This window comes from Nannospalax galili, unplaced genomic scaffold (genome assembly GCF_000622305.1).
Source record: "Nannospalax galili isolate Female #2095 unplaced genomic scaffold, S.galili_v1.0 scaffold1023, whole genome shotgun sequence".
Classification (NCBI taxonomy): domain Eukaryota; kingdom Metazoa; phylum Chordata; class Mammalia; order Rodentia; family Spalacidae; genus Nannospalax; species Nannospalax galili.
The window spans coordinates 576,544-599,931 of NW_008349234.1; the positions used below are offsets into that span (position 1 = coordinate 576,544).

At 39.9% G+C, this 23,388-nt stretch overlaps 1 protein-coding gene across 2 annotated transcripts in view; it reads right to left on the reverse strand.

Annotated features, from left to right (window-relative positions):
* Positions 1–20: 20 nt before the first annotated feature.
* The window catches only part of Ddx42 (DEAD-box helicase 42), a 46,187-nt gene continuing 22,819 nt past the window's right edge, over positions 21–23,388 (reverse strand). The window contains exons 4-18 of one of the 2 annotated variants that reach the window (XM_008846587.3): positions 20,759–20,820; positions 19,564–19,600; positions 18,636–18,785; positions 17,906–18,010; positions 15,297–15,416; positions 14,390–14,566; positions 13,217–13,345; positions 11,715–11,814; positions 11,238–11,285; positions 10,026–10,123; positions 8,399–8,675; positions 6,432–6,658; positions 4,191–4,301; positions 2,884–2,985; positions 21–1,562 (exon numbers count right to left, since the gene is read on the reverse strand). In XM_008846587.3, coding sequence (XP_008844809.1) covers positions 888–1,562; positions 2,884–2,985; positions 4,191–4,301; positions 6,432–6,658; positions 8,399–8,675; positions 10,026–10,123; positions 11,238–11,285; positions 11,715–11,814; positions 13,217–13,345; positions 14,390–14,566; positions 15,297–15,416; positions 17,906–18,010; positions 18,636–18,785; positions 19,564–19,600; positions 20,759–20,820 — 2,418 coding nt within the window. In that variant the 3' untranslated portion in view covers positions 21–887. Of the gene's footprint in view, positions 1,563–2,883; positions 2,986–4,190; positions 4,302–6,431; positions 6,659–8,398; positions 8,676–10,025; positions 10,124–11,237; positions 11,286–11,714; positions 11,815–13,216; positions 13,346–14,389; positions 14,567–15,296; positions 15,417–17,905; positions 18,011–18,635; positions 18,786–19,563; positions 19,601–20,758; positions 20,821–23,388 lie in introns of those variants that run through there. The other variant, XM_017801505.2, reaches the window with a different exon arrangement.

Consider the following 23,388-nt stretch of genomic DNA (forward strand, 5'->3'; position numbering starts at 1 on the left):
TGACAGTCGCAGATGATAGGTCCCAGTAGTAAAACATTTACTATAGAGCAAGCAGAAAGGAATGCACATCTTAAAGAAACCTTCACAAAGTCACAAAATTCAAAGTTTATATATTTCTTTTCCTTTTATAAACAAGAACAGAAATCATCAGAACCATTTCAGCAAAAGACTTCTACTAGAACATTGGGGCAAGTTAAAAAAAAATACAATGAAATAGACACTTTAAGAACTGTTGTTGGATTGCGTTTTTTGACCTTGAATTTAGTACCTCAGGCCTGTAACAATCCTGGAACTTGTCCAGGATGAACATTACCCTTCAATTCTAGTGGCTCCAGGAATCTCAAAGCCTGAATTTAGAAGGTTGCCTCTTCCTCCATGTCTCAGGGCTGGATACAAAATTGTCTGGGGAATCTGCGTATCAAGTATTTCCCCCTGCAAATGTCCCAAAGCACCAAACTGCTTTCCAAGCATCCCTAACAGATCAAAGGGTTGGGTTTGCAGAAGCCAACTCCTAAAAATGGGACTGCCTGGCCACAGCTAAGGAAAAACTCAATTGACAGCTGCTTATAAGGTGACATTTTAGTAAAAAATATAAGCTATTATAAACCTAGAGTGAGTTTGTGCCCTGTAAAGGCCCTTCCTCCCTAAGTATCTTCCACTTATTCTCCTTACACTTCACCCAGTTCTCACTGCTTCCCAGGACCAAAGTAGCTTCCCAAGAAAACATCTGAATCAGATGCCGGTATAATGTCTCCACACTCCAGTTCTCCGAGGGCAGGGTTCCTTACGTGTTGGATCCCAATCCAGTCCTGAGACACCTAGTCACCAAAATCTCTCTAAAACTAAAATTAAAGACAACCTATTTCACGTTGATTTTCATATACCCTCTAACTGTCCCACCGACTTTTCTTGCGTTTGGGTGGCTCTGGGACAGCAAAACCATCAGGTGTCTTATCTGTCTTGCTGTCCATCTTGCTGCTGTCCATCCTGTTTTCACGATTAAAACCTTCTTTCCTGCTTTCTCCATTCCGACCATCATTTGCACCCCGGCTCTCTCCATGCCGGCCTGTACTTCCTCCATGCCTGGTCTCTCCATGCCGGTGGCCATCGGTATGACGGCTGCTGCTGCTTTCGGGATAACGGTACCCATCTCCATGGCGACCACCATCTCCATGCCGTGGACTGTCCCCATGTCGATTGCCGCTATCTCCGTGACTATGACGGCCACTGCCCCGGTTTTCAGTATATCTCTCCCTTTTCCCATTGCCACCCCCAATCCCTTCACGGCTATTATTCCCTGAAGCCGTGTTGTTGACGCCTTGGGCTCCAACAGAAGGGTAGGTCACTGGGGCACTGCTGATGTTCCCAGAATTGCTAAAGCCTGGGATGTTCTTGGTAGCACTGGTGACGGAGCTGTCAGGACTATTATGGCCCTGTTGTGCTGAATTAGTTGGAACAGAATTTAAGCTCCCTGCACTAGTCCATCCACTCGCCCCAGCAGCAGAGCTTCCAGCCTTCTGATTACTTAAGCTGGCTGCAACGAAGTGACTCTTGTACTGGGACTGAAAGAGAAAGAGACATCGGTAGGTACAATAACAAACATAAGTATACAGGTTAAGTTTGGCCACAATTACATATACAGAACTCTGAGCTATGCAATCTTGTCACTGTGATAATATCCTGATGGCTCTGCAGCATAGGGGCCCTTCTGACTCGTGTAAGAGAAAAATCAGACTTGCAGAGGACCTCAAGGTACTAAAGTTTACTGCCTGATTTTTATGGTCTACAACCTGTTACAGTTTAAACATCCAACAAGTTTGATAGCAACAGACTAGCGGCATAGCACTGAGCTACACATGAATAGTGTGGGGTCTGCTTTTCAGCTATGAAAATAAGTGACAGCAAAACCTAACTTGAACTTAGAGATTATTAATATAGTTCAAAAATACCTGTGTGCATGTGCATATCATATCCATACTATCTTTCTCAAATTTGAAAAATAAAGTATAAACTGCTCAACAAAGTTTTCAGAGTTCTATCAATGAAAGCAGAAAAAAAAAAAATCTTAGGACTAAATTAAATCATCAGTTGGGAGACAAGTGAAAACTGGGGTTGGAGAGATGACTCAGTGGCTAAGCGCACTGGCTGCTCTTGCAGAGGATCCAGGTCAGTTCCCAGCTAACACTGCCTGTAACTCCAATTTTGGGGGATCGGACACCCTCTTCTGACCTCTGTAGGCATTGCATGCGTGTGGTGCACTTACACACATGCAGGCAAAACAAGCAAATTTTTTTTTAAATCATCCAGGTAGCTAGCCAAGTGGAAAGAGCAATGCCAATAAAAGGTCTAGAGTTCACAGAATCAAACTCATCTTGGCTGAAAAAATGGTAATTGGGTTGGTGAGATGACATAGTAAGGGCACTTACTACCAATCCTGAAGACCAGAGTTTGATCCCTGGGACCCACATGGTAGAAGGGGAAAACCAATTATAACAAGTTGTGATTTCACCACCACATGTACTCTCTGGCATGTGTCCTCATGCACCACCCCCAAATAAAGATGTCAATTATTTGAAACAAAATACAATAGCCTTGTAGGTAGGCAACACCACACACTGTAGAAACAGGGAGGGACACACCCCATAGTAGTACAATTCCAGGCTTTGGTTGTGACTGATGTAGATGGCCAACACTGGGGTTTTTCTAGTTCTAAATTTGCATATTCAGACAGGGTACTGTTAAATGGATATGTAAAATTCAAGTAAGGAAAAGGCTCTAAACCTAGCATGGAGCTTACAAACCTAACTATTATCTCAGGAAGGTCCTATCACCACTGTCAGGAATTACTATAAAAGTTTTTTAAATGAAATACTTATTTCAGACCTGAAAAGCTGCTTTCATTGCTGTTAGTCGATCTCCCATGGCTCCTGTAGAGGGCTTATAGGCCTCATAATTGCTCATTACATTGTTGTTATTTCCTCGGTCCTAAAAAACAAACATATCCATGAGGAAGAGATGTAGACAGAAAAGCAAATGTCACAGATTAGGACTCACTATACTGAAAACTCTGAAGAGTGAGCTGCAGTGGTAACTGCATATTTTTTAAAAAGTTACTTCCTCAGGGCTGGGGATTTTAGCTCAGTGGTAGAGCGCTTGCCTAGCAAGCACAAGGCCCTGGGTTTGGTCCTCAGCTTCAGGAAAAAAAAAAAAAAAGACAAAAAGTTACTCCCTTAGTGAGGATCGGTATAGTAAGAAAAGGTTATCATAAAAGGCTTATGCTCCTCAACTTAGTAATTCTGTTTCTGGGAATTAACCTTAATAATCAGAAATGTTATCAAATCATACCTACACAGATGATAATATATTATCGCAACATTCTATTGAGTAAAAATTATGTTAAAGATGAAACGGCTACTAATACAGAGTAATGTGTAGCTTCTTAGGCTCTGAATCAACACCATTAGGGCCTGAATCTCCATTTCTACACTTCCCAGTGTGTAACTTCTGGTACACCTCAGCTTTTATTACAGTGCTTTTTACACTGGGTTACAGGTACAATTAATAATTGGAATACCATGGCATATATAAAGTGCTCAATAACTATCAGTTACCACGTAGTACTTACACCATCAACATTACTGTATTGGTATCGATCTATCAAAGGTGCTAGATTAACATTAATGCTCCAGAAAATCCTTCATTTACCTGATTTGTAACAACATCTAGGTCTACTCACCTCTCTCTAATTCAGGTTTTCAGAGCATACAGACTGTTTCTGAGTTTAGTGACAAGATATAGTGATTCTCTGGCAACATTTCACAAACAGTAGGCTCTAAGCTAGTACAGGAAGGCTTTTAAAACAGACTGCTGGATCCCATATATACCCAGAGTTTCTAATTTACTAAGTCTGAGGTGGATGATGAGTTTACAAACCTAGTGGTACAGGGATTAAAATTTGAAAGCACTATTAATCTAGTAATTTCCGAATAAGCCTACTAAGCCAAATATACATAGATGCTTCCTCCATAGCAGGTTTCATTATAAGAAACAGCATTGCAATGAATCAAATCAGATTAAATATATACTCCCGGGTAGGGTTTTGGACTCTCAAGGCTTTCTTGAGTAGATCGAAATATCATAATTCAAGACATGGGGCCTACTCCAAGAACATTACTGTAGTCTGAGCTCACCGAATTCTCAGAGCCTAGGCCTGGCCGCTCTCTGTAGCCCAGGCCTCCTCCACCAATGTTCAGCTTTTTGCCTTTCCCTCCTTTGAAGCGGGACTTCCGAAACCAGGCATTCTGTATTGAACACAATTCAAGGTTAAGACCATGAAGGGAGAAAAGGCCAAAAGAGGAAGATAGGGTCAAAAAGAAAATTAAGAGGGCAGAACTTTCTGGTTCATCTTTAGCCAATGCTTTTATTTATTTTTACTTAAAAAAAAATAAATTATTTATTTTTGGTCTTTTTGAGACAAGGTCTCTCTGTAGCCCCAACTGGCCTGGAATTCACTATGTAGACCAGGCTGGCCTTGAACTCACAGAGATCCACCTGCCTCTGCCTCCTGAGTGCTGGGATTAAAGGTGTGTGCCACCATGACTGGCTTTATTTATTACTTTTATTTTCTGTGTATGAGTGTACTGCCTGCAAGTGCAATGCCCACAAAGATCAGAAGAGGGCGTGGGATCCCTTGGAAATGGAGTTACAGATGGTTGTTAGTAGCCATGTGGGTGCTGGGAATCAAACCTGGGTCCTCTGCAAGAGCAGCTAGTGCTCTTAACCACTGAGTCATCTCTACAGCCCCATAGCCAAAGCTTTTATAACGAGGGAAGGATTGTATATAGGAAACAGCCTGTCTTGGCTGTTTTTGTGAGAAAGTGTCTCCTATATCCTACGATGGCCTGGATCTCTCTATGTAGATCAAGGATGACCTCGAATTTCCAATCCTTCTGCCATTTCCTAAGTGCTGGCATTACAGGTATGTGCCACTATGCCAAGTTTCTGTAGAGCTGGGGATTGGATCCAGGGTTTCAAGTATGTCAGGCAATCACTGTATCAAGTGAGCCACATTCCCGGTCACCAGCCTGCCCTCTTTTTTGATAGTTTGACACATAAAATTTATCAGGGTGCTCAGATGCTAATCTAAGGCTTCCCTTACTACTCCTTCCTCCAGAACTTCCTGGAAGGGAAGTGATTAACTTCAAATGTAAAATAGCTATTCTGGCTACTTTTAACCTCATGGAGGAAAATGAATTTACTTTTTGTCAATCCACCTATACATACTATTATTGAACATAAACAATTGGACCAAAGCTTTATTAAAATAAAAAGGGTAGATTCATACATGAAGGAAAAAAGGCTAGTTTTATAAAGTGAGGCTTATTAAAACCAACTCTAAGGAAGAGACTCCCAGGAAGGCAGCATGAAACTAAAAATTTTATTTATCAACAGAGCTGCAAAGATTTTATTGAACTTGGCCACTGCCAAGAGTACTGTTTCACCTGACAATTACATATTACTGTCTAAGAACTTCAGAAGTAGGACAGGTTTGGGAAAAGTGCTAAACTCATAAAGCCTAAGACACAAAAGGAAATGTAAGAACATGCCAAGCAAACTATATCTTGGTTAGAATTTTAGCTAAGCTTTGCCCTCTCCACCAAGGAAAAAGGAGAAAACATCATTTTCCCCTGTACTGCAGCCTTTTACTCCAAGTATCCCTTAACAAGGGCAGACCCAACAGTTCAGCTGTGCTACATGTGCGCTGAAATAGCCATATGGACTGGCCTATGAGTCTGACAAATGCTTAATATTTCCTATCATAATTTATCCTAAGGGCCAGGAGATACAAGGCCTTGAGTTTGATCTCTGCAAAGGAGAGAGGGATGGAAGAGGAGGGAGGGAGGAAAAGTGAGCCCTGAATCCAACTGCGCTTTGATAACTGCATGCAGTAAGTGATTTGACTGGATGTTTCACTTAGTTTTGAAATGGAGCATATCTGAAAGGAAGCAATCACAGGTCTAAGATGTCAATATGTAAGAAATACTTAAGAAGCACTATAATAGGGGCTGGTGATGTGGCTCAGTGGCAGAACACTTGCCTAGCTTGTGCTTAAAAAGCCCTAGGCTCAATTCCTAGAAGCAAAAAGGAAAAACAAACAAAACAAGAAGTACCATACAAGTGTTTTCTTTAAAACTACATTTTTTTTCCAGCCTCAGGGGTAAAGAGTAGTAGGGACACACTGGGCATGGTGGCGCATGCCAGCACTTGGGAGGCAAATTTGAGTTCAAGGCCAGCTGGGGCTACAGGTCTTTAACCATGCCCTTCCTGCCTACGCCTGTCAAGTTCTTATGTCAGCTCCTTTCCCTTTACTGCTTATATTTCTTACTCTGTTGTGCCATCTGGATCAATTCTAAGTATGACCATCCCCTCACCTGCATGGCCAGATCTAGGAGTTCCTTGGAAACATGTTGATTGGCTCCTTCCAAGTTCCGGACAAGGTCACCAGCAAAATTGCTGTCCTTTGGGGTCAGTAAGGTATAAGCTACACCCTTCTCACCCGCTCTTCCGGTGCGGCCAATCCTATGAGTATGGGTATCGATGTCTCGGGCCACATCATAATTAATGACTGTTTTAATCGAAGGAATATCCAGACCACGGGCTGAAATTTAAAAAACCATATTCTTTTATTTTTCATCTATAGTCAAAAGATCAAAGACCTGGGTTCTAGTCCCAGCACTGCATGAGAACCCATTCCAAAAAAATAAACATAAAATCAAACAAACAAGGCTCACAAGGGTTGGGGAGATGGCTGTCAGTAAATTATTTGTATGAGGACCTGAGTTCATCCTCCAAAATCCATACCCATGTTAAAAAAATAAAATAAGGGCCAGGCGTGGTGGTGCACGCCTTTAATTCCAGCACTCGGGAGGCAGAGGCTGGCAGATCTCTGTGAGTTCAAGACCAGCCTGGTCTACATAGTGAGTTCCAGGACGACCCTGTCTCAAAAAGACCAAAAAATAAATAAAATAAAATAAAAAAAAAATAAATAAAATAAAATGTAAAAGGCATGGTTTGGTGAAAAGCTCCAAGCTAATCAGACATCCTATCTCAACAAAAGGTGATGACTTCTAAAGAACAACACCCAAGGCTGACCTCTGATCTCCACATGCATACATGTGGAAAGGCACCTCTCCCCACATACTTAACCACTGCCCCCCACACACAGGTGAGTTAGCCCTGTAAAACATACATCACCACCAAAGATTCTATGATGTTGGGTCATCTGGTTTTAGGGACTTACATCTTTTGCCATCAATAACCTGCTTAATTTTCTCTCTTGCACCTGGGCTACACATATAAAAAAATTGAAAGCAGCATCAAAAGTGTCTCACAGCTGAGTGGTTCTCTTTCCTAGAGAAAGAAACAGCTTGAAAAAAAAAACTGATTTGTTTTTTTGAGAAGGTATCAATATGAAGCTCTGACTGGTTTGGAACTCACAGATTCACCTGTCTCTGCCTCCACAATGCTGGGATTAAAGGCATGCATCACTACATCCAGCTTAAAAAAAAAAAAAAAAAAAAAAAAAAATCCAAATTTTTAAAAAAACATTTTATTTATTATTTTTATTTTATGTGTATTTGTGTATCACCTGCATGCAATACCCATGTCGTGCAATGCCCGAGGAGGTCAGAAGAGACTGTCAGATTCCCTGGGACTGGAGTCACAGACAGTTGTTAGCTGCCATGTGGGTACTGGGATTTGAACCCGGGTCTTTTGCAAGAACAATCAGTGTTCTTAACCGCTGAGCGCTCTTTCCAGCCCGAATATCCAAATTTTATATAAAAAATTTATTTTATTGTGTGTTTATGTGTGTGCGTGCACATGTGCATGTGGGCACGCATCTACCATGGTGCACTTGTGGAAATCAGAGAACTTGTGGGAGTCAGGTCTCTCCTTCCACTTCCTGGTTATTTTATTGATCTCAAGTTGTCAGGCTTGGAGGCCAGTACTTGCTGAACAATCTTACAAGCCCAAAATACCAGGGTATTTTTAAGGGTAACCATTAAGTTCAGTAGAACAAAGACAAAAATATTCAAGAAGATTCCTGGTCTTGTATGAAGTATGTCTAACTAACAATGTAAGACACCTATTACAGTTAGACATAAGGGCATAACCTTCTTATAAGTGCCCTCTAGCTGCAAGGATACCTTAATCAACAAGAAACGCCAAGTGAAAAGTGGCGTACAAAGCTCCATGTTGCAACCACTGTACTGAACCATTACTTTGCAGAATGCAGAAGCCAGGCCAATGGAACTGTTCAATCAGCCTGATCCAGTGCTACAGGCCTTATTACACCCTGTGTAACAGAGACTAGTCGTGGCAAAATTCAAACTCTTACCTGCAACGTCAGTGGCCACCAAGACTGGGATGTCTTTTTTCTTAAAATCTGAAATGACCTTGTTCCTCTCACTCTGATCCATGTCCCCATGGAGTAGACCAAGATTATGACCCTCCTGCTTAAGGTTATTGGCTAGCTCTTCAGCATTGGCTTTTTTAGTAACAAACAGGAGGACACTCCCTGAAGAGGTAAACTCTACCAGACGTCGGGTAAGCCAGTTCCATTTACTAGGCCCAGAATGGAGAATCTCTACAATCTGTGTCACATCTTCATTTGCCTAAGAAGAAATAAAGCAATTGTGACAATGATGCCACAGGGGACTTGAAAGACTAGGCATTATATTTTCTACCTACATGTGAAATAGGCCTGAAAAATTCCTGCTATCTTTGGTTCTCCCTTTAGTATGTCAAGTATAGCTCAGAACTTACTACCCTCTCAAAGCACCTTGATCACCAACTTCCCCAGTATACATATTATCTAATTTGTATGTCCCAATAATCATAATGCTTTTAATGTCCCAATAATCATAATGCATTTATATACCTATTCTTACTATTCCTGGTGGAGTAAACTTTTTCAGGGTCCTGTCCACTCACTGTTGTAAACTGAATTCATTTATGAATATTAGGTATACTTAAAAATGAGAAGTGGGTATGTCAAGATGCATTGACCACTCAGAAACTTTAACAATTAACAAGGAGAAGCAACATCTATTACTGAACAAACTGATTCTATATTTCAGTAGACAAGTTTTTTTTCCAAGTTTATTTTCATTGTATGAGTATTTTGACCTCATTTTTAACACATGCACTATGGGTGTGCCTGGTGCTGAATGATGTCAGAAGAGGGCGTCAGATTCCCTGGAGCTGGAGTTAAGAATGGGTGTTGGTCACCATGTAGGTGCTAAGACCTGAATGCTGGGAACCAAACCCGGTCCTCTGGAAAAGAAGCAAGTGCTCTTACCAATAAGCCATCTCTCTAGTCCCAGTAGAGAAGATTTTGAATGCTTCTAACACAAAGAAACAGGAAATATTTGTTCCCTAAGGAACTCTCTAAAAAGCCTTAGCCAAATTCCAAATTCCAACTCAGAAAATTTCCCACAAAGGACATGTAGGTAGGCAAGAAATCAAACTTTAACTTACTATAAATTTAAAAAATGTATGTATTTTAGGGGTTGGAGAGATGGCTCAGCAGTTAAGAGCACTGATTGCTCTTGCAGAGGAGCCGGGTTTGACTGCCAGCACCTACACCGGCAGCTAACAAATGTCCACAACTCCAGTTCCAGGAGTCAGGGGATCTGACACCTTCTTCTGACTTCTACAGGCATTGAACGACACAGGGGCATTTGCATGCAGGCAATACACACATACACATTAAAAAATATATATACTTTAAAAAAATGAAATGAACTTAATACACATATACTTATCACTCAGCTTCCTTAGTTATCAACATTTCACCACTTATTTCAGATATCCCCTCAGCTTAGATATTATAAAGCAAATGTGAAACACACTGCTCCATGTGTTAGCATAACATTTTAGTTTTTTAATCTCATTCGTGAAGAATCCACTCTACATATCTATGAAAAGTTCCCAGGGACCTGCCCAGCCCTGCTTACGATTACCTCTCCAATATCTCCCTGCACCACTCGAATAGGGTCAATCAGGATGTCTCTGGCCAATTTTTCAATCTTTTTTCGAAAAGTTGCACTGAATAAGAGAGCTAAAAGATAAAAGTAAATTAATTCTGTTAAGTAACAGTATTTCTCACTGAATCAATCCAGGTAGATCCTGGGAACTGAATCCAAGTCCTCTGAAAGAGCAGACAGTGCTCGTAACTACTGAGAAATTTCTCTAACCCTAGTTCAGATTTTTAAAATATAAATCTACCTGAATTTTAAATTAAAAAATAATTCTCTAAATAAAAACAATTTTCCTTTATTTCTATTTTACTTTAGTCAAGAAATGAGGTGCCAGCGTGGTTTAGGAAAAGTATTGTGCGCGCGCACGTGTGCGTGTGCATGTCTGTCTGTCTCTTTTTTAGACAAGGTCTCCCTGTAACCTGTGTGTGTCTGTCTGTCTGTCTCTTTTTGAGACAGGGTCTCCCTGTAACCCTAGTGTGTGTGTGTGTGTGTGTGTGTGTGTGTGTGTCAGTCTGTCTGTCTGTCTGTCTGTCTCTTTTTGAGATAGGGTCTCCCTGTAACCCTAGCTGGCCTGGAACTCACTATGTAGACCAAGCTAGTCTCAATCTCACAGAGATCCACATACTTCCCTATGCCTCCCAAGCATTAGGATTAAAGGTGTGTACCACCATACCCGACCTAGGAAAAGTATCTGGATTTTTAAAATCAGCCATTCCACACTGTAGCAAAGATTTTTAATTTCAGATTTATCATCTATAAAAAATGAGTAGTTACTGAGGCTTGGTGACACAGACCCCTAATCCAAGCTAACTGGAGAATAAAGCAAGAAAACTGCAAGGTTCAAGGCCTGCCTAGGCTACAGAGTGAGTGCAAAGATAGCACGGTCAACTTAGCAAAACCCTACCTCAAAAATTAAGTGAAAAAGGGCTGGAGATGTAACTCAGGCATAGAGTGCTTGCTTAGCATGCATAAGGCCTCAGTACAGAAAACAACAAAAACAAAACAAAACACAGGAATCACAACTGATAATCCCTTAAATTCCCATGTAGCTCAAATAAAGGTTGATTATTTTCCCCATTTTGGGTCTAATCAGTACATGCATAATCATTTTTGCTTCCATAACTGAGTACTTATAAAACAGGTGATCAGTCTGAATATAAACATGGCTTTATTATAAATCTGTTTCATACATACTCTGTCTGTCAGGACGGACATGACTTGCTATGGATCGAACCTGGTACTCTGGAAGAAGTAGAACAGTAAAATTAATACAACACTATAATACAGTTATAGGCAGGCTTGGAAAGTCATTTTGGCAAAATTCACTTAAGAACTTTTAAGAATTTTTTCTGAAGCTCTGAAACTCCTAGACATGCCAGTCAGTATGTAATTCCAAAAAACTTCAAAGGCATATGAGTAAAAATTAAAAGAAAAAAATAAAGAGAAAAACATTCCCTCTATTTTTAGCCAAATTTTCTCAACCCAGTCAAAATAAACTTATTTTCCTTTAGAAAACTACAAATAGTTCATGGGTTAGTCTATCTTTTCATTCTAACCCGATCCAGAATACGTGTAACTTCTCGTATGCTCAAAAATACTGGTTAAGTCTAGAAAGACATGGAAAAAACATCATGAGGATAAAGACAGAAGAAACTGGTATTCAAGGCATACCAAATCCCATGTCAAACATTCGATCCGCTTCATCAAACACAAGATAAGAGACTCTTTGAAGATTAGTAGCTTTCTTCTTCACATGATCAATCAGTCGACCCTGTAAGATTCATAAATAGTAAGTATAATTAAAGGTACCCACAAAGACTTTCTAAACTTGGCAAAAGTGTCAATCCTCCCATCTTAGACAGGAATAGATACTGATCTGCCAGCCTCTAAGCACTGAACCCAAGAGAACAGAAATTTTTTTTCTGAGACAGGGTCTCACTATGTAGTACTGGCACACACAATGTAGACCAGACTAGCCTTGAAATCGCTGAGATCCACCTGCCTCTGCCTCCCAAGTGCTGGGATTAAAGCCTGGTCTACATAGTGAATTCCAGGCCAGCTGGGATTACAGGGAGGCCCTGTCTCAAAAAAAAAAAACAAAAATAAAGCTGACTGAGCAAGCCAGTAAGCAGCATTCCTCTGTGGTCTCTGCTTCAGTTCCTTTCCTGGCTTCCCTCACTGATGGATTATGACTTAGGAGTTGTAAGATGAAATAAATGCATTATCAATACACTATATGAAATTCACAAAGGTAAAATAAGCTCTTTCCTTTCCACGTTGGTTTTGGCCAGTGTTTGAAGCAAACCAGGACACCAAGGATCCTTTTTTTGAGAGCCTAAGAAAATAAATGAAATAGAGCAGAACTTCCAGACCAGCCACAGTCATGTAGGTCTCTATAAGTCTGTCCTGCTTTCCAAATTCAGGAGAACGTAATTTCTCCTTTTCTTCTTCATGCATTTCTTACTAAACGTGTTTCCTGAAAAGGCTTTGGGCTGCCCCTAGCACCTTGTATTTCTTTACTTTTTCTCTAAACCTTCCTTCTCCCAGCCATGGGCTGCCAGCCAGCCATGTGTCTGACCTCCCATGCAGGCTCTAAACCTGCATGGCTCCTTTCCTTCTTCTCACCACTCACCTTCTCAAGGCAGCTGCCAAAATTACCAGTTTGCCTGCCCTGAGGATTTTTTCTTTCAGATTCTAATAATATTGTAAAAGCTTAAACAAACAGGGGGGAGGACCTGGAGAGATGGCTCAGCAGTTAAGAATACTGACTGTTCTTGCCGAGGTTCGAATCCCAGCACCCACATGGCAGCTAACAACTGTCGTAACTCCAGTTCCAGGGGATCCGACAGTCTCTTCTGTCCTCTGCAGGCGTTGCATGACACAGGTGCACTTACCTACATGTAGGCAATATGTGCATACACATAAAATAAAAATAAGTAAAATATTTTTTAAAAAATAGGAATTTGGAGCTGCTAATGAATGTGTCATAGATATTATTACTGGACTGTTATTTTAGTTAACCAATCATAATTAAACCAAAACCATAGGCAGCAAATCACCAAGGTATTCCCAATACAGCTTTAGCACATTTTGGAGGGAATTCCCCTCAAAAGTAACTATATTTTCTATACCAAGAGAGACTGACAACCCATTTGAACACAATATATACTTACTGGGGTACACACAACAATTTCTGCCCCTTCCTGAAGGGCTTTGGCCTGTTCCCACATGCTCCCTCCTCCATACACAGCCACTGATCGAAGATTATATGCTTTCCCAAACCTCTTACATTCTGCATGGATCTAAAAAGTTAAGAACATATTAATAAACTATAAGCTTAACAAATATCTTGTTCATAACCCAAAAGGAACAACAACATAAAGAGAATGTATCACAGAAAAATCAAAATACAGCTGGGCCTCATGACACAGGATTGCAATTCTAGCTACTTGAGAGGCTGAGGCAGAGAGATAGCAAGTTCAAGGCCAGTTCGGGTAACTTAATGAGATTCTATCTTGAAAACAAACAAAAAGAAGGCTGAGGGTATACCTCAGCAGTAGAGCACGTGCCTACCATGCAAGATGCTCTAGGTTCAATTCCATGTACTGAGAAAAAAATAAAGGGGAGGAGGGAAGACCCAATACCTAGGACATGATTTAAAATCACTCTTAAATCATTCTTCTTCCTGATCCTGCCATTGCCTTTTTACCAAGAAATCTGAACTCTTTAGGGCGCAACACAGTAAGTTTACAATACAGTTCCTGTAATTCACCCCCATCACCCTCCCTCTGACACAGTAAAAAATGTACCTGGTTATGGAAAATATGTAACACTCTTAAGACTTTTCTGGAAGCAGAATGTTGTGAATATACTTAATGTCATTAACTGTACACTTAAAATGGGTTAAAAGGGCCCATTTTGTATATAGTTTTATCACATTTAAAAACAAAAACAGGGGCTAGAGAGATGTCTCAGTGGGAAAGCACTTCCCATGCAAGCCTGAGGATGAGGAGTAGAATTCAGATCTTGAGAAGCCAAATAAAAGCTGAGTGGGCATGGTGGCCCTCCTGTAATTCTAGCCTTTAGGTAGACAAAGAATACCTGGAGCAATCTAGCTAGCCAGACTAACAGTAACCTCAGCTGACTGCTAGTTCACCTGACCTAAATACATAGGGTAAAGAGCGATGAAGGAAGATACTAAAGTCAACCTCGGGCCTCCACACCAGACCCCACGCCCCAATGTGTGCACATACACATGCAAAAAGCAAGTAATTATTCCTGGTCATTCTACTCACTGTCCCTTGCTAGTCAAATGTGGAAAGGGGCATTCTACACAAAGTACATACCTGCTGACAAAGCTCCCTAGTAGGACACACAATCACTGCAATTGGTCCATCACCTGGTTCCAGTTCTTTCTGATCCATTATATGAATCAACATGGGCCAGATAAAGGCGGCAGTTTTCCCACTGCCTGTTTTGGCAATACCAATCATATCTCTACCACTTAATGCCACAGGCACACCCTAGAGAAGAGAAAAAGGAAAAAGAGAAAGAAAAGGTATATATACTCTAAAATTTCAATTCTAAAGAACTAAAATCCTGGGAAAAAATAACTATTGATGACATTCATTTCCAATGGAACAAAAATACACTGAACCTTGACAGTCTTCTTTATCAACTTCTTAATTTAAAGGAAATAGTATCATTCTCTTCATGTGGCTCAGCCATCATTTAAATGCCTCCCATTCTGCCTGACATATTGAACCAAGAATTTGCAGTTTACAGAAGGAGCTGTTAAAAAATTTTAAAATCTCCCTGTGAGATGGCATAAGATATTCCATTCATATACAGAAAGTTCTCAATTTCTTCATTCAGGAATAAATTCTATATATGAGTGGGAAAAAAGTTATTACGTTCAATGATAAACGAAAAATTTTAGGTCATAGACAAAGGAATTCTATGCAGCAACAGCATTAAATTTATTCATGCACAAATCTTATTTGTTAGGTTTAGATAATAGAGTAGTTTCTTCGTAACATATTTTCAAGGAACTACCAGATACAAAAGAACATCTTCCTAGCCACTTAATAGCTTCTTAGAGCAGTGAAAACTTCACATAATTTTTCAGAAGTTTCAGGGCTGGGGGCATAATTCAGTGGGAAAGCACTTGTCTAGCATGTGTGAAGTCCTGGGCTCAATCCCTAGTGCTGCAACAACAACAAAAGTAAGATACCCCTATTATGTTTTACTTACCTGGCACTGTATCGGAGTTGGCTGTGTATACTCAGATTTCCGAATCTGGTGCATAAGTTGTTCATCAAACCCAAAATGAGCAAAACTACTTCCTGGTCTAGGAGGTGCAGCACCAGAGACCTAGAGACAAAGACAACTCCCAGGAAAACTAGTACTTTAACATAAATCACATTTCAAGTTCAACAAGATTTACCTGTAGCTAGCATTTTAGACTGAACACGAGGAAATGAATACCTAATCTATAGTCAAAAAAGCACACACTGAAAAGACAAAAACATCAAACACTATGAAGATCACATGTAAAAGATTCCAGTTTGGCCGGGCGTGGTGGCACATGCCTTTAATCCCAGCACTCAGGAGGCAGAGGCAGGCGGATCTCTGTGAGTTCAAGGCCAGCCTGGTCTACACAGTGAGTTCCAGGACAGCTGGGGCTACAGGGAGACCCTGTCTCAAAAAGACCAAAAAAAAAAAAGAAATTCCATGTTAAATACTCATGACATAATTCCATCATAAAATTTTAAATGATTAAGTACCTATAAACTACATTTCATGAGAGATAAAAGCATATTAATGAACTGGGAAAAGTCATTAACATTTTTTGCCATTTTGCAAAAATATTAAATGAGAAGATGGAGAGGTGGCTCAGCAGTTAAGAGCACTGACTGCTCTTATAGAGGACCAAGGTTCGATTCCCAGAACCCACATGGCAGCCAACAACCATCCATAACTCTGACTCCAGGGGGTCCAATGTCCTCCTCTGACCTCTGTGGACATTGCATAACATGGGTGTACTTATTACATGCAGGCAATACACTCATACATGTAAAATCAAATGTTTAAAAAATATTAAATGAGATTATGGTTACAAAGATATAATCTATCACCGCTTGAAGAGTTAATGCCTCTCCTAGTGATAGGTTGCCACTGCCAAGAACTGCACCAGAGTCCAGATAAAGAATGGGGATTAACTGATCTTCATTATGCCTCTAACAGTGGTGGTAACCTTTGAGTGTTACTTTGATGATGCTCATTACTTCCAATAAAGATTTCACTGAAGTTCCTTTGGGGAAGGTACAGGAAGTTCTTGGAAAACATGAGCAAGTATGTGTACACACAAATACACATACACCCCTATGTTTTAGAAAACTGGAGTTTTCAAGCATCACATAGCAAATAAGGAAGACACAGACTAGAAAGCCATTCATACCAGAATAAATCAATGTAGTATCTGTGTATTTCACTTTAACATATGGTAGTACGCTAAACAATATGGTCACTAAGCACCCAAAATCTTTGGTGGGCAATTTGTTTTTTAATCTTTTTGAGACAGGGTCTCCCTGTAGCCCCAGCTTGCCTGGAACTCGCTATGTATACCAGGCTGGCCTTGAGCTCACAGAGATCCACCTGCCTCTGCCTCCCAGTGCTGGGATTAAAGGCGTGCACCACCACACCCAGCTTTGGTAGGCAATTTAAACTATTTTTCTGAAATTAGTGCATATATGTTTTTAAAAGGTATTAACTTCTAGCTGGGCATGATGATGCACACCTTTAATCCCAGCACTTGGTAGACAGAGGCAGCCCTATCTCTGTGAGCTCAAGGAAGACCAGCCTGGTCTATATAAGTGAGCTCCAGGCCAGCTGAGGCTTCAGAGACCCCGTCTCAAAAAGACCAAAAAAAAAAAAAAAAAATGGCATTAACTTCTAATACTTTTCATTTTATTTTTAAAAAGATTTATTTATTTAGGCAGGGGGGGGGGGGAGGCCACAGGGGGATGTCAGATTCCTTGGAGATGGGAGTTGCAGCAGTTTGCAGGATGCCCAGTTTGTTAGGTGGATCTGGGGATCCAGACTCCAGGCCTCATGACTGAGCACCAAGTGGTCTTAACTGCTGAATCACCTTTCTCCAGACCCTTCATTTCCTTAAAATTTTTTATAGAGTACATTATATATAACTTGAGAAAAAAAAATGTATTTTAATTTCAAAATATTCTAAAACTTTATGGATTGTTACATCTATTGTTAATTCTATTTCCTTTCTCTGAAGAGGAACTCCCTATCTTTCATTGCTGGTCTACCCATTACTTTACATACAAAGCTGACTGAATATACATAACAAAAATTGGGGCTGGAGAGATGATTCAGCAGGTAATGGTACTTGCTGCCAAGTCTGACAATCTGAGTTTGATTCCCAGGATTTACAAGGTGGAAGGAAGAGAACCAAATCTAAGTTTTCTCTGCCCACCCCCAACACACACATTTAAAAAAATATATTTTATTTATTATTTTTATGCAATGCTGCGGAAGTCAGAAGAGGGGCATTGGATTCCCCTGGAACTGGAGTTAAGGACGGTTCATCGCTACCATGTGGGTGCTGGGAATCGAACCCAGGTCCTCTACAAGAGCAGCCAGTGCTCTTAATGGCTGAGCCATCTCTCCAGCCCCCCCCCCACATTTTTTAAGAAGTCTATCCTAAAATATCACCTATAAGCACTCAAACAATTATAGGAAAACAGCCCAACCTGAGGGATACAATTATTACTTTAGCAAAGACAGCTTAGGGACCACTAGGATCAATATTAACACAGGAATACTTGCTTAATGATTCTTACCCGAAGATTGAGCTTATGCCGCAGGTCTATCAACTGCTGTGGAGTGAGGTTGGTTATCTCCTCATGCTCATTGTAAAAATTTTTTTCAAATGGTGGATAGTCAATCTGCAGGTCCAATTATTCAAAGTTAGTCTAGAATTCAAGAGTCAATCCTGTAAGTTTGATTTTAATGCAAAATAATCTTTTACAAATAAAATAAAAATAAAGCCTAGAAAGAACAAAGGTATTTCTCCCACCAAAGCACCATCTATACCTTATCCTATTTCAATACAGATACCAATCTACTTCACAAAAACACTTGAAAGATAATAAGAAATCTCTACAGTGCTAAAGGCCTCAGAGGACAGGTATTTAAAGAAATTATTTCACAAATAACACTAAAATATGCTTAAGATTAATTTGTTTACCCAGCTAGCTTTATGCATCTTAAGCAAGCACTCTACCAACTGAGCTAAATCTCTAGCCCCAGATTATTCTCTTTTAGATACTCTGAAAATGTCTATAGACTTATTTTTATTTTTTTTTAAAGAACTATGGTCTCATTCAGTAGCCAAGAATGCCTGGCTCTCCTGCCTCGGCCTCCTAAGTGCTGGCACTACAGGCATGAGCTAGTATATGGTCTGTGAATGTCTCATGGAATTTCTAATCCAACCACTTAGCAGAGATAAGATCTCTTAAATATAAAACTGTCAGTTTGAAAAAAAATTAATTTCAGCAAGAAATATAATACCTCTGAATGATCAATGGGAGGAAGAGGATCAATAATTTTTTTGGAAGGTGCAATTGGATTTCCATCACTGTCATATTCCAGATTGTCTTCCTCCTCCTCTTGAACTACCCCAGCAGTTGGGTTTTCTGCCATGTATCGAAAATAAGCTTCCTGCAGGAAAGCACAAGAGTATAATCACACTCAAGTACAATCAAGAAATGTTTCTTTTGTAATTAGTGCATACATAGTGTAACAAACGACTGCATAGTTTAAACAAATATCTATCAAATAAGGAAAAAAACTTCAATGATTTCTTTTACAATAGCAGTACTCACAAGAAATGAGCAAGGCAGTTTAGTACTGTACCATGATTTGACTTAATAGAAGCCTTCCTAGTGTAGGGAAATCTATCTGTCTACTCTGCCCAGAGCTGCTCGGCTTTAAACCAATCCAAGTTTGGAAGTTGGCAATGATTAGAAAAGTCACAAACCTGGAGAAGTCTATGGTTCTTACTGTCCTGCAACTAAACAACAGAAAACGGAAATACTAATGGATAATTATTAATGCTTCATTTTAAAATGTAAGAATCATAAACAGAACTCTTAGAAAGGGGTAAAGGTCAGATGTTGCTAAAGGTATCAACATAACCCACACCACTCTACTATTGATTTATCATAATAAAACTTTAATTTTGGATCAAAAAAAACTTGAATAAAGTTCATTATTTGTTTTTCATGTCAGTTGATCAAAAATTCCATCTTCAACGGGGGGAAAGCCATGTGGATCTTCATATTACTAACTGGTCACACATGTAGAAAAGGAGCAAGTCAAATAACATTCCCTGATGACTATCAGGAATGGCATTTCAGTGAAGGCAAGCTCTAGCCTGTCCTCAGTATAGACTTGGTGGGATAAAAATAAAAGATAGAAATACTGCATAGGAACTCACTTGGTCATCTTCCTCTTCAATGTCATCTCGAATACCCCTGGAAAAACAAGCGGAGAAACAAACTTCCCTGCAAATGTTCCACATACCCAGCTCCATACTTACAGATTAGTGTTGAATTCCAACACTAACAATAACAAAGCAGCAATAAACTTACTGAAATGATCCACCCATGATATATGTGTGGTTTAACTCTGTGTTATACTTTGCATTTCTTTTCAATAGGAAGATATGGAATCTAGAAACATCAATTACTACTCATGTTAAGAAAACTCTTCACGTAGATACTAAAGGATCCTAGCAGAGTTGAGAAAGTAGTTTATATTAAAGAAAAAAAACCCACATTTGAGATACACTACAAAGAATATTTCAACTTTCTTACATAGCTTCTAGCTCTACAGTAATTGCCTTCAGTCAAAATCAGTTACCTTGAAGATGGGGATAGAAAGAAAAACTACATCAACTCTTATAAGTTTGGAACTAAAAACTGAAACTTCTAAATATTTCACATGGAGAAAGGAACCATGCCACTTGTTGCATCTCTCAGGAGCTTACTGTGCAACGTTTTATTGCTTTCTGCCCCCACACACATCATCTCTTTCTAATGGGACTTTCTACCTAGCTCAGAGCACTTGCTCTTCCTCTGGCAACCTGCAAGCAATACTACCAACAAAGGGCAGCTGGAAGGATGTAATACACAGTAAGCACCAAAAGATGGCTCTCCACATGGAATAGAAATCTTCGGAAGTGTCCAAAGGACTGAATACCAAACAGAGAGAGAAAAAAGTTCAACCATGTCTGGCAGAAAAAAGCCTTGGTAGTATATTCAGCAAGGGAAAAAGATTTCCCTTTCCCAGAAAATGAAGCGTTCAAGTTCAGAGTACGGTGACTATATAACACTATTATATAATCATTACTTCTCATAATTGATCATACCTCCTCTACCCTCACTGTAATTCATTTCCTATGCTTCCTGGACGATTATTTATAACCAAACAGCATTCTTCCATATAAAGTTTTTTAGTTATTATAAGTATGAAGATTTTTGCCATTTTTGTACCTAGAGTATACTGAAGATATAGGAATACCTTCAAGTAAGGACATTTGTGTTACTCTTTTCCCATGTATAAATTTTGTGAAAGTTTATTTCTTTAGCAATTTCTATGCAACCTTTGTGAAGGAGAAGAAAAGAACTTACTTTACATTTTTCCTTTCCTTGTCCTTTTCTTCAAGCCTCTTCATGTCTCTAGCTGCCTGATCCTAACAAAACAAAAGACGATTGGAATCACATCAACTCAAAACACTGAAAGAGAAATTTTATCACGAAGATTTTGCACAGTGAAAACAAGTGTCATACTAGTTTTCCTTATGTGTTTTGACATTTACATTTTGATATAATCTTACAAGAAGCTTTGACAAATATTTTTCTTTTTTAAGAATCATATTTATTATTTTTATTTTGCATGTATGAGTGTATTGCCTGCATGTGTTAAGGACACCCGTGTTGTGCAATGCCCAAGGAGGTCAGAAGGCGGCATTCAAATCCCCTGGAACTGGAGTTACGGACAGTTGTTAGTCTCCATGTGAGTGCTGGGAATTGAACCCATGTCCTCTGCAAGAGCAGTCAGTGCTCCTAACCTCTGAGCTATCTCTCCAAGCCTGACAAATATTTTTCAGAGACAAATATCCAAATGTTCCTGGCTACATATGGCTCCCAAAAATTTTAATTGTAATGCATATATCAATTAGACAAAGTTTTCCTGTAGCCTCAGCTGACCTGGAACTAACTTTGTAGATCAGGTTGGCCTGGATCTCACAGAGATCCACCTGCCCCTGCCTCCCGAGTGCTGGGATTAAAGGTGTGCGCCACCACACCCGGCCCCATCTTTAGTAACTTTAACACCATTTAGATTAGCTTGTCAGTAGACACAGTTAAAACAAGAATATATATATATATATGTATAATGATTACTTGATTTTACTCTGGAAGGATGGCTCTAAAATCTTTTCCCTTTTCTTCCCTTTTCTTTTAATCTTCTGAGACAGGGATCTTTCTATGTAGCCCAAGCTAACCTCCATCTAGTGATACTCCCATGTCAGCCTGCCAAGTGCTGGGATGACAAGCATGTGCCACCTATCACTCATGGCTCCTGGACCTCAGATTTCTGCTATTTTTTGTTTTTCACAACTTGGGGGTGGGGAGGGTACGGTTAGAATTAGTGATACTGGCTGTAGAGGTTAAAGATATTACTTGTTGAGCCGGGAGTGGTGGTGTATGCCTGTAACCCCCACTTGGGAGGCAGAGGCAGGCACACCTCTGTGAGTTAGAGGCTACCCTGGTCTACAAAGTGAGTTCCAGCCCAGCTGGGGCTACAGGGAGACCCTGTCTCAAAGACACACACAAAAAAAAGATGTTACTTGTTCTCCAACTCACAGAAAAACCCTATAATAGAAATTACCCAATCACAAATATTTATTATTCTGAGGTTGAGGCTGAAAATGTGCTACAGTGCTACTAAATCTAAAACCTTAGGAGTGGAATTAAGTATGTATAGTTCCTATGTTTCCCATAGGCGGTTCTCACGCAAAGGAAAATTGACAAATCGTTGATCTAAACTGATCCTTTGTTTTAACACTTGGAAATCAATGTTAGAATTACTTTTCCCAAAGCTTTTCATCATAAAGCAACCTGAGTTTTTCTTTGACTTTTTTTAAAAAATGCCACTACATGGGGCTAGAGAGATGGCTCAAGTGGTTCAGAGCACTGGCTGCTCTTGAAGAGGACCAGGTTCTGTTTCCAACACCCACATGGTGGCTAACACATACCAGGTCCATTTTTAACTCCAGTTTCAGGGGACCTGACGCCCTCTTCTGAACTCTATGGGCATTGTACAACATGGGTGCACTTACATACATGCAGGCAAAACACTCATACACATAAAAGAAAAATAAATATAATTTTAAAATGCCACTGCATATATCGTGGTATGATCAGCTATTCTATCAAATAAAGTATTTCCAATAAAGAGTATTTTAAAATGCTACACGCAATTACTTTCCAAGGGACTGCATTGCTAGAGATGTGACTAACACAGTAACTGAACATGACATACAAAATGTAACATATAAAACAAGTCAAAACATTTGCAGAACATGTTCTTTTAAGCCTACATAAACCTTTTTTTAAGACTACTACCTAAAGGGTGGAAAGATGGCTCAGCAGTTAAGGACACTGCTCTTGCAGAAGTCCCAGGTTCGAATCCTAGCACCCACATAGTAGCTAACAACTGTCTGTAACTCCAGTGCCAAGGGATCCAACAGCCTCTTCTGACCTCCGCAGGCACTGCATGACACGGGTGCACTTACCTACATGCAGGCAATACACGCATACACATAGAATAAAAATAAATAAATAAAAAAATTTTTTTTAAAAGAATACTATCTAATGGGCTGGAGAGATGACTCAGTGGTTAAGAGCACTGACTGCTCTTACACACGGGTGTACTTACCTACATGCAGACATGACACTCATACACATAAAATAAAAATAAATATATTTTTTAAAAGAATACTATTCTAAGGGGCTGGAGAGATGGCTCAGCAGTTAACAGCACTGACTGCTCTTGCGGAGGACCCAGGTTTGATTCCCAGCACCCACATGGCGGCTAACAACTATCTGTAACTCCAGTTCCAGGGGATCCCACACCCTCTTCTGACCTCCGAGGGCATTGCATGACAGGGTGCACCTACCTACATGCAAGCAATACACCCATACACATCAAATACAAATAAATTTTTTTTTTTTTTTTTTAAAAAAAGGGGGGCTGG